Genomic DNA, 11,776 nt, shown 5'->3' on the forward strand with positions numbered 1-11,776 from the left:
GGGGCAAAAGAGGCATTGATTCTATGACGTCACGGCCATACCAAAACCTTTACAGGAATCGCCGATCATGAAGTTGATGGAGCACAAGTCTTGAAACTTCAAAATATCATGACATTCAGTAAAATATGACTATTCTACTTAGCTGAAAAATTATCACATGCAATTTATATAAACATAAGTATAATCTTCTCCGTTAATTGCAAAAGCTAGGTCATCATTCCACCCCTTCTTTGATTTGGAATTTTCTAGTGGGTCAAGGGTCAAGTATATTTGTTGACACATCCCGGACGTCCCGGGGGCTGATAGAAACTGCGTACGAAGCACTGGTCGGATCAGTACAGCTGGATACGCGAAGCAGCTACTTTCTAAGTAAAGTTGTCCAATAAATCGAGCCCTGATCCACCATGGTTGACAGCGTGTACCGTACCCGCTCCCTGGGCGTGGGGGCCTCGGGTCTGCCGGATCAGTACGCCGACGGGAAGGCGGCCCGCGTGTGGCAGCTGTACATCGGGAGCGTGTCCAGCCGGACCGACACCTACCGCCAGTGGATCTGTCAGACCCTCAGAGACAAGGGATGTCACCATATCTTAGATGTAGCCTGCGGTACTGGGTAGGTGTTTCACCTCTGCTTTCAATGACACGGTCACGCAGTAATATTGCTTATTAATTTTGCTGCGTGTAACCTTGGTGTAACGTCATGACAAGTCAGTCGATCCGTCATGATGAACAAAGAGAGTTCCGATAACGTTACAGCTAGGAAATTTCGCTAAAATTCTACACTGTCTATCATATGGAGAAAATGAATGGTCATGCAGGCAGCGGGTTGAAATATGACTTGGCTTAGTGAAGGAATTGAGAGCTTTTATGTATAAACGTCCTTTGATAAAGACCTTCATGAAATATTTTGGTTTGAGAATGTCTCAATATATCAGAGGTAACGTTAAGTTCTCTGAAACACATCGTGGACAAAAAATACATAATAATTTATGGTTTCAGACACCAGATTGCTGAGACAAAATTTCAGTTTTATTCTGCATCAGCATTTTTGCACAGTATTACGCCACATCATTGACACCCCAGCTAAGGCTGTTTACAAATCTATTGAGAAGATCACGCCAGGAGCCGGTTCTGACCAGTTCATTCTGGCCCGCGTGGACAAGTTGTTTTTGTTGTGGTAAGATCAGGTTTCACGTGAGGTGGGCGTGGCCGGAATACACACCTCTGGTTGGTCAGGTCACCTAAGATTGCATAACCCCTGGGGGTTCCAAGGTTAAACAAGCAAAACAAATGCCATGTGATCAGGGTTTCCTTGTGTCCGGTATGTACAGTGGGGTTTAAGTGGACATTAATATCGAATTTGGTAATGCTTGAAGTCATGTCAAATACATGTGACCCACATTCCACAAGTCATAGATGATAGAGGGTCACATGAAAGTTAATATGTAATGAATGCATCAATCGGTTTGGTTTACATTGGTTTACTATTAGCCTTGCACCCACCCGTTTCCAGCTTGTGTCTGCTTCCCAATGGCCCTTGCCTACCAGTGTGGTGGACAACTGTAGCCTTGGAACTACCAGGCCCCAAAGCAGGGACAATTAAACTATTTTTTAATAGTGCTAACAATGGGCATAGGGTGTTTGCTGTCAAAGTTCACAAGATGCCAAAAAGTAGACTGGAGGGTGTTGGCCCTGGGTGTAATCCAGATCCAGGCAGTTCTAACCTGTTCTCACCAAGGCTGTTTACAGCCCTGTAGGGCACTGACTTTTAGTCATCTTTACACAGTTGGGTATTTTGCTCACTTCGCAGTTTACACACAAATTTGCAAGATAGATTTACAACTTGAAAATTTGTGAATTTAGGATTCACAACACAAACACACAGAGTGCAAAATGTATTCTAAGGTTTGCACAAGATTTTTTTCCCAAGATTAAGAAATGTCCAAAGTCCTTGTGTGACCTCTTTTTTTTAAGCATACCCCTAGTAGCACAATATCTTCCAAACTTTCCACAAGCCCTTTACTGGCTTTAGCATGATACTAGTAAACTACCAGATATCCAAGCTATAAGTACAACCTCTTAACAGTGAACCTCTTTTTGGTCAAAGTCAGGTATTCTTATTCACATCTCAGCAAACAGCAAATGTACGGAGTCCAATTGTCTCCCAGCTCATATGTGTACTCAGCCCTGCATATCCCAAACGGGTGGGTTGGGGTTTTGTTCGCGTTGATAATTTTCGCGTTCGCGTGGAAAATTTTCGCGTGGAAAATTTGAAATGGAGAATTTATTTATAGGTTCAAAATATCAAAGTAATTTTATCATCAAAATTTTTCTCTCTTGGGAATAGACTTGAGTCCCTTGGGAATAGCACACACCAAACCACACCACACCCTGCCCACACCCATGCAGGAGAAAAGTTTGCATGTAATTTTGATCATTTGCGCATTAAATCCGAAGGGAATTGAAGGTTTACAAATCTAAGGTTTCACGCCCAAAATTTCAAAGGATTAGAAAAACAAAAAAACAAGTTGATTCCCAAGGGACTCAAGTCTATTCCCAAGGGAGAAAAATTTTGATGATAAAATTACTTTGATATTTTGAACCTATAAATAAATTCTCCATTTCAAATTTTCAACGCGAAAATTTTCCACGCGTACGCGAAAATTCTTAACCCGTTCCGGGTTGGGGTTTTGTGCGCGTGAGAAATTTGCGCGTGAAAAACTTGCGCGTGAAAAATTTGCGCGTGAAAAAATAAAGTTCAAGAAATGTGTCAGGAAATGTGCACTACAAAATTCTTAGTCAGAAAAATGTTACCACATGATATGATTTTGCATCTGTTTCCTGAATTTGGGGTTTGAATTTTAGGTCCCTTGGGAATATCTAAGCTGACTCCCAAGGGTTTTAAAACCTTTTTTGAGGTTTTAAGCTTAAAACTTGAAATAAGATGACCCACAATGGAATTAAGTATCTTATTGCTGCATTCTACAGTTCAAAATGTTGTTCTTTCAATCTTCAAGTGATTTTTAAGTGATTTTCAAATGTTAAGTTTTCACGCACAAAAAAGTTTGAAATTTGCGCGTGAAAGAATCTGCTTGAGAAAAGATTAAATTAGGCTAATAGAATGGAGAAAAGCTTGGGAACGGGTTTTTTTCGCGTGAAGAATGTTCGCGTACGCGTGGAAAATTTTCGCGTGGAAAATTTGAAATGGAGAATTTATTTATAGGTTCAAAATATCAAAGTAATTTTATCATCAAAATTTTTCTCCCTTGGGAATAGACTTGAGTCCTTTGGGAATCAACTTGTTTTTTTGTATTTTTTAAATTTCAAAAATCCTTTGAAATGTTTTGGGTGTGAAACCTTAGACTTGCAAACCTTCAATTCCCTTCTGATCAACTAATTAGCGTATTTTAACGAGCAAATGATCAAAATTACAGGCAAACTTTTTCCCTGCATGGGTGTGGGCAGGGTGTGGTGTGGTTTGGTGTGTGCTATTCCCAAGGGACTCAAGTCTATTCCCAAGGGAGAACAATTTTGATGATAAAATTACTTTGATAGTTTGAACCTATAGATAAATTCTCCATTTCAAATTTCCCACGCGAAAATTTTCCACGCGAACGCGAAAATTCTTGACGCGAACAAAACCCCAACCCAAAAGCTTCAAATAGTTACATTTTACAATACAAAACCTTATATAAGTAAGTTGACTATGTATTTCATTAAAGATTCAAGTGATTTTCAAATGTTTAGGTTTCAAGCCCCCAAAAGTTTAATTATTCCCAAGTGACCTATTCCCAAGGGACTAAAAAATCAAAAGTTTTAAAACCATAAATTCAGGTGTCAGATGAAAAATTGTATCATGGGATCACATTTTCCTGTCTAAGAAAATTATGCTGCACATTTTCTGACACATTTTAAAGAAATTAATTTTTTCACGCGCAAATTCTTCACGCGCAAATTTTCACGCGCAAATTTTTCACGCGCAGAAAACCCGTTCCCTCCCAAACATTCTGTATGACTAATGACACTTGAGGAAAGCCTGATTTTGCCACAGCAGGACATTTTCACGGCTGCTAATGCAGAACCAGTGAATAATGATGATGGAATTGATGATAGACATTGTCTGTCTTTCTACAGCATAGACTCCATCATGCTGCTGGAGGAAGGCTTCCAGGTGACCAGCAGTGATGCCAGTGACAAGATGCTGAAATACGCCTTAAAGGAACGCTGGAACCGCCGCAAGGAGGATGCTTTTGACAAGTGGGGTAAGTCAGGCCTCCATCTTGAGGGTGGTATTAACCTATATTGGATCTTCGTAAGTCTCTCAATGATAGGACCAACTGTAAGTAAGCTACAATGTATGAAATTAGTCCAAGACAATAGGATTTAAACCTCTTGAACTCAAAGGTGTACTTTTCTGCTCAACTTTGAACATGTTCTGTTTCATGAACCAATGTTTCTTAGAATGAAGTACATGTAACGGAGGTTGCCCTAACTTGTGACGCGCCCTAACATATCACAGATTTTTGTAGTGATCTTATTATGCATAAGTACACCGTGTTTGTGTCTACTGACTATGCTCATAAGGAAGGTAAATAAACCAAGTTCATGCACATAATTGTTATTTGCATTCAAAACATATGTGTACATATTCATTTCTTGTTTTGTCGAGAATAGTATTTTGACAATAATGATGGCAACGCTGAGTAGAGGGTCACTGCGTAGCTAGACGGCCCAGCACCTAAATATACGACCTGTGCCAAGTAGATACACATCTATCATACACATAAGAAATATAACTTTTTTTTTCATGAAACACAAAAAATTGGGTCTTCAAGTCTTTGTTGAGAAGAAAACCGACCAAAGAAAACAACGTAAACATCGCTGCCGTCAAGCGACGTTGTTTTCCCGCCATTTTTTTTGGGCCGCGATGGTGGCGGATGGCGATTCAACGCACAGCTTTGTAACGCTCTAACATGTGATTGGTACCGTCTATGAAAAGGAAACTGAATACGGAGATGGCGAAGATATTTCCCAATAAGTAGATGGAGTATTGTTGATGTAAGCGGTGTCGTTTTTTCGTAATGATTTTGTAAGTCGGGTCGCATGCAAGATGTACGTCGGGCCGCGCGCACAGTGCGTAGTAGCCTATTTCCTGTGAAAACATGAGCTGGGATGCGAGTTGGATATAGCCCTTCTCACATGACGTGAGAAGTGCACACAGTCAAAATTTTCCGGTCAAAAGCAAGCTAGAAATTAGTAGAATATAGCAGACTTCAAGCCTTATTTACATTTCCCTAACTTCATCACCAACTTCCGAAGAGAGCAAAATTACCAAAGCGTGATAAGTTAGGCACACTATCTGGTGTAGCACTAAATCAGAAGGTACATTCGTGAAAACGTCTCACAGCGTTTGCCGCTTGTAACACAAAGCGTGAAGGGCCCATGAACAGTATGAATACATTTCTTGTCCATGTCTGTTCTTTAGATGAATGTGTTCAAAATTCATTCATTAAAACATGACCATTCTCTGGTAACCAGTAATGGAGCGCCGTGAGTTCGAGCGCGTAAAAAAAGTCACATGTTTGGGCACCCCCGTTACCTACATGTACCTACAAATTACTATACTTTTAGCTTTAAATGATGTATTATTTCCTTGAATCTTGATAAAAGGAAGGGAATATCTAACACCAGAATGGGCTGAAGTTAATTCATATGTACCTTGTATGAATATTTGTAGTGATCGAGGAGGGAAACTGGCTGACACTGAAGGAGGACCTGGAGGACATTGCCCCTGCAGAAGGCTTTGATGCCGTCCTCTGTCTGGGCAACTCATTCGCACATTTGCCGGACTTTGATGGGGACCAACATAATATCAAGGTTGGGTCATTGTTTATCCCTATTTGATGACAGCTAGCTGTTAATGAGTACTGCTCCTTTCTCTGTATGTGAGCTAAGGTGTACATGACTGATATACCACATAGAAATCTGAATGAAGATGTGTACAACTTGCTCAACTGAACTACAGCATGAAAAGTGTCCTTTCAGGCCATCTTAATTGAATCCATTGCATCATCTCTGCAGACTGCCCTGAAGAACTTTGCCGGGATGGTAAAGCCAGGAGGGGTCCTGATGGTAGATCATCGTAACTATGACTACATCATAGAGAACGGCAAAGTTCCACAGGCCAACTCACTGTACTACAAGGTCAGTAGGGAACGCTTCTCTTGTGTGGTGTAACTGTAAGGGTAAGCAATCCTGCTTCAGGATTACTAGGTGAAGGGTCTGAATGTTATCCGACCCATAATGATTGTTATTTTTGATTCAGATATGTACGCTACAGATTTTGTGGGAATATAGTCTTTTTGAGGGGGAATGTTTTGAGTGCCACTTGTAAAATAATTTGCCAGAAATGACCTCTCATATGTTTGCACACAACCATTGATCAGTTGTTACATTTTTGCTGAATGTAGAAATTGAGAGGCACTTGTCGGACAGGACACATTGGTTTCAGGATGAATTTTGCTGGTTGAAATCAATGTCTTATGTCTGGTTCATGTACAGGGGAAGAGAGTTAAGGACATCAAGACTTCGGTGCTGTGGGTTGACGGGACCTGCAAGATGATAACTCTGGATTACACCATTGATATCAGCGAACACCCTGACGATGAGGCACCCATCCACAAGCTGCGTATCGAGGGGGAACAATCTGAACCACACTACAGGTGAGATATCTCTGCACAGGTGGAGCTTCTCAGAACTGATTAAAAACATCTGTATACAGGTGAAGCTTCTCTGTATAAAAATGTACAGGTGAGGTTCCTTAGTACAAACGAGAACCCTCTGTACAGGTGAAGCTTCTCAGAACTGATGAGAAACCTCTGTACAAGTGAAGCTTCTCAGTACAGAAATGTACAGGTGAGGTTCCTAAGTACAAACAAGAACCCTCTGTACAGGTGATGCTTCTCAGGGCAGGTATGACACTTCTGTAAAGGTGAAGCTCCTTAGTACAGGTGAGAGAATTCTGTGAAAGTGAAGCTCCACGGTACATGTGAGACATGTTTGTATAGATGAGGTTTCTCAGTCAGGTGACAAATCTCTGCATAGATAACTTTGCACAAGATGCAGTGTACAGACGTTAGTTCTCAGGCCCCGTCAGTGTGGTTGTGACACCAGCACCCCATTACAGGTGAGTTATCATAGTAAACTCATACCCCATCCTGTAAAACAATGATCAGATATGAAGAAGCAAAGATGATCATAGCCTTATGATTGCCTCTAGCCCTGACTAGCTGCCACAATGCAGTCACTTGAATACCTCTAATGTGTACATCTTTTTGTAAGTTCTTTTTCATCAGTCTGTTTTCATCCTAATGTAATCAGAAGAATTTTACAAATAAAGCATGATAAAAAGATATTGAACGCTGTATGATTACAAATTTCTCATGCATAGTAATGCTTGTTATCTCCATGAAAAATGGAGATATTGTTTTGGGTGTGTCTGTCTGTGTGTGTGTATGTTTGTGTTTCCGCACCACTCCAGTCAGCATAACTTAAGAGCCTCATGATAGATTACAATGATATTTGGTATGTGGGCGGGTGTTGTGAAGCCGAAATTCAAGGTCGATTTTGGGCCCCCTGGTATGTGACCTTGGTACTGCAGCAGAACTTCAATTTTTGTATCTTTTGACCTGGACGTGCTGTTGTCTTGATTTTTGGGTGGCAGATAGCTTGTGATGTAATAAAGAAGTTGTGTAGGTTTGGGCCCCCTAGCAGCTTCCTCTGGAACTGCAGGGGCGTTTTTGTGAAAATCTTCTAAGGACAATAACTGAACAAAGGAACAATGGATTTCCATGATATGTAGTGTGCAGGTAGCTTAGATAGAGATATACACAATGAAGTGCAAATTATGCTAATTGGGACTTAATTTGCATAGCTAATGAGGAAAATCTATATTTGCAGTGTTTTCCATTATCAGCCTCAAATACATGTAACATATGTAGTTTATGGACAGATACCAATTATGCAAATCAATTCCTAATATGCATAATTAATGCAAAACACCATTATTCATCTAATTGGAAATTAACAGGACTGTCAATATTGCAACATGTAAGTTAGATAAAGGTGTTTATGACCGAGCATATATTATGCAAATGTGTAAGTCATTTGCATGAATAGAATTGTTCATGGAGATATGAGGTCGTGGAACTCTTGTTATTTCTGTTCTTTGTATTTTTTTGTATGCTGTATTTGTGTTGAAGATCTTCGCAGGGTTGTGTCCATCTACTGGGATTTGAACATGACATATATTTTACTGAGGAAAAAACACAGCCAGTTTTACTTTCCAGCCAAACCCTTCCAGGTATTTCTTTAAAACCCGCACATCATCACTCTTGCTGCCCTTCTGTTTTCTTCACGGCTTTGCCTTTTCTTGCTTTTCCTCATTTGCAGTCAACAGGCAAAGGAGGACCCAGCAGTTCACAGTCTCCAAGACAGGTTCAGGTTTGTGAGCAGATAATCATGTATTGTTTCCTTCACTTCCCAAAAGCCTGTAGAAGTAGCAGCATGGAAGCACCCTTACTAAACCACAAGGAAACAGCCATTTAAAAACTTTTAGGATTTTTTTTCTAGGATTTAGGTAGTTATCATAAGAATGCTAATTTGTTGTACTTTAGAGTGAAGTTCCTGACTGATGGTTGGAATATTTTTTTGTCTGATTATCCATGTGTGTATTACTCTCTCTCACTCACTAACTCACTCACTCATGCTTACAAATAGATGTTGTGGCCGGACAGCAGACTGTAAGAACCATCCCTCCTTGATGTCACACCAGGGCTGTCTCCAGGACTCTGCCCTCCGGCCCAGGACAGAAATTTGTTTCTTGGGACAGAAAAAAAATTTACACTGTCCATCCAAAAAATCCAAACATTGTTACATGAACTTGATAAAAATTTGTTCGTAAGCTTAACATGACTGATTTAACAACTAAAATTAAAAACATGGGCTCCAAAACAATGAGTGGGACAGAAAAAAATAAAAGCTGGAGACAGACCTGCTTCACACAATGAAGTGTTTTTCTTTATACATGTACTGTACATGTATTGAAGTTCATTCTAAAATGTGATAGTAATAGTAGGGTTTTGCCTTGCAGCAAATTCCGCCTGTCATACCAACCCCACCGTGTGGAGGCATTCGGCAAGAAGCTGACAGAGGCCTTCGATGGCAACTGCAAGCACACCGTGTACGGGGACTTCAAGCCAATAGACCAAGTCAAGGATCCAGGCTACTACATCCACGTGGTGCAGAAGTTATAGTGTAGACTCATTGTGACACAAGTGGAGTTTTAGCTTTGCTCTATTTCATCAAGATAGAGGTTTGGTATTCCTAAAGCAATGCAAAAGGATCTCTTTCAAGGGCCACTTTCAGTAGCTGTGAATATCAAGGTGTAATGGTTACTGTGTAAGACTACCTGTGCATGAAACATGCACGTCTTGATGGCTGTAGCTCAATTCCCCATCAGCTTTCAAGATGTAAGGACCATCTTAATGTGGGAATTTAGGTTTATTATGACTTAAATCTTATGAAAGATCAACAAATGCTTGATCATCGGGTCAGGAGTTCTACCATTTGTGCTATTAGATGTTTTAATGTCCAGATTTTTTATTTAAGAGAAGAGGTGGACTTTACTTCAAGTAATTTTGAATTCATGATTTCTGTATGATAATGCATACACTGTTTTATTGCTGACCAGACCCACTGGTGTCTTCCACTATGCTGAAGTAAAACAGAGATATGGAGTACATGGAATTCTTTGTTATACACTAAGGTGTACTACTGAAAGAAATATGTACTGTGTACATTTTAGAAGCCTATGGTGGAAAATAAAAATGAGGTACAAATGTCTGACATACTGTTTGTAAAATATACTAGTTCTAAATACTGATAATAATTCAGTCACAGTGACCTGATCGAGGATGATGCAGTTAAACAAAGAACCAATATTTCATTTGCACTTAGTGTTAGTATGCAACCAGATCTAGATGTGTTAGTCAATCAGAATATTGCAGACAAAGTTTTGAGTACTGTTAGATCATCAAAAACTAACAAACGAGCACCTTGCAGGGTTATAGATATTCTCCAAGCAGATGTTAAAGGAGGAGTTTGTTACCTCATACATGATTGGGACCCATTTTCTGAAAGTCGATTGAGCCCTTCAAGCTGGTTGAAAGAGTCTGGTCAGAAAACGGTGATCTGTTAACAATCAAAATGAGGTAACGATCCCCTCCTTTAACCTCTGCTTGGAGAATGAGTTATTGGCTGACCAAAGACATTGACCTATTTTCATTTAATAACTTCTTAAGTACGTCAGCTTTTTGGTAAATATGAAATAAACATTGTCTTGGCTCAAACTTAGAACTTCCCCAGTCATCATCATCATCATAGCTTCGCCAGTATGACGTAGAATGTAACTAATAAAGAAATAAGTGTGGCCCCATCAACTACAGAGTGTAATCGCTGGCACATTTTCCCTATTTCTAAGCGTATCCGAGAAACGGCAATATAGTCATTCTCAATGAACAATATTACCGGGGAAAGAACAATATATGTATTAGACAGAAGGAAGGTAGAAGCAAGCTTATTTGTCGAAGCAAGGAGGTTTAAAAATGGTCGAAGGTAGTCGGTGACAGAATCGGCTAGCCTGAATATCATCCTCAGTACAGTAATGACCGCTGGCTCAAATGCTTTTCGCTTGCTAACCACATGGTTAGCAAGCAAAAAACATTGAGCCAGCGGTCACTAGTCTACGGAGTATCATGGAGGATGGTACTCAGGTGTGCTTGAAAATGTGTCCCATCCGGACGACTCTTGTGCCGGGAAGTCGTGGTGCTTGGAACCGCCACATGACGGTCTCCTTCCTTTCTGATAGAATGATAGTCGTTAAAGCTTTAAGGCTTGCCAAATTGTAAAGACATAAACATTCCTAATCATCACGTACAAGAAGTGATGACATATAACCATAAACATAGGCGGCGCTTCTATGGACGGCCACGGTACGTGTTACATGAGTTCCTGGCGCGGCGCCGAAGAGTCCATCTCTTTCATTATTCTTCAAGCAGAGGTTTCGGTCGTATGGAGGGAGAGAAACGTTAAAGCCACTCCTAGCCCTCTCGACAGGAACCTCTGCTCGGAGAATACCTTTTTATATAAACTCGTCGTTGAGGTTATTATAAAAGTATGTGAAAACACCAAACCAAACCTGGGACCGTTTTTAAACAGTCCCAGGTTTGGTTTGGTGTTTGAAAATATACAAGACATCGTGCTTAAAGCCAGCGAAAATTCTCTTCAAAGATTTAGGCCTGATGTCTTATATATTCTCAAATTCTTACAATTGGGGACCCTATGTGAGTCTAATCTGCAGTACTGCTCCCAGCCGCTCCCAAAAAGATAGCGTAATGACAGTCAAACTGCACATTTTGGGAACGAGAAAGTCGGTAAACGCTCCGCAAAGGGGTTTGAAGATATGAGACTTATTTGATTTGGACAATGCGACCATTTAGAATCGAGAATCACCGTTTCCCAAGCAAAACAATGGGCTATTAGGTCATAAATATATCAAGCGGCATCTGAAGTAGAAGCTGGATCGTGGGCTAGACTGATGTGAAGGTGCAGGTACAAGGCACACGGTAACGACAGCGTTTTTGTCGGGCTTTCTACTTTTTCATTTGGGGGGGGGGGTATAGAGAGAGAGAGAAAAATTACAAAATAGAAAGCCCGACAA

At 40.4% G+C, this 11,776-nt stretch overlaps 1 protein-coding gene across 2 annotated transcripts; it reads left to right on the forward strand.

Moving 5' to 3' along the window:
• Positions 1-265: 265 nt before the first annotated feature.
• LOC136433452 (glycine N-methyltransferase-like) lies at positions 266-9,903 on the forward strand. 2 transcript variants are annotated; one of them, XM_066425679.1, is made up of 7 exons: positions 266-610; positions 4,132-4,259; positions 5,735-5,874; positions 6,079-6,201; positions 6,559-6,719; positions 8,449-8,499; positions 9,149-9,903. In XM_066425679.1, the coding sequence occupies exons 1-7, from the start codon at positions 405-407 to the stop codon at positions 9,309-9,311; spliced, it is 972 nt and encodes a 323-aa protein (XP_066281776.1). In that variant the 5' UTR covers positions 266-404; the 3' UTR covers positions 9,312-9,903. The 2 variants fall into 2 exon arrangements, with proteins under 2 accessions (XP_066281776.1, XP_066281777.1); XM_066425680.1 differs by lacking the exon at positions 8,449-8,499.
• Positions 9,904-11,776: the final 1,873 nt, after the last annotated feature.

This window comes from Branchiostoma lanceolatum, chromosome 4 (assembly GCF_035083965.1).
Source record: "Branchiostoma lanceolatum isolate klBraLanc5 chromosome 4, klBraLanc5.hap2, whole genome shotgun sequence".
Lineage (NCBI taxonomy): Eukaryota > Metazoa > Chordata > Leptocardii > Amphioxiformes > Branchiostomatidae > Branchiostoma > Branchiostoma lanceolatum.

Bases quoted from the DNA above. Each gene is read 5' to 3' on its own strand.
- LOC136433452 (XM_066425679.1), top strand. From the start codon at position 405: ATGGTTGACAGCGTGTACCGTACCCGCTCCCTGGGCGTGGGGGCCTCG. The intron at 5,875-6,078 runs GTTGGGTCATTG...TCATCTCTGCAG, and splicing joins GGGACCAACATAATATCAAG to ACTGCCCTGAAGAACTTTGC. The intron at 6,720-8,448 runs GTGAGATATCTC...CCTCATTTGCAG, and splicing joins CAATCTGAACCACACTACAG to TCAACAGGCAAAGGAGGACC.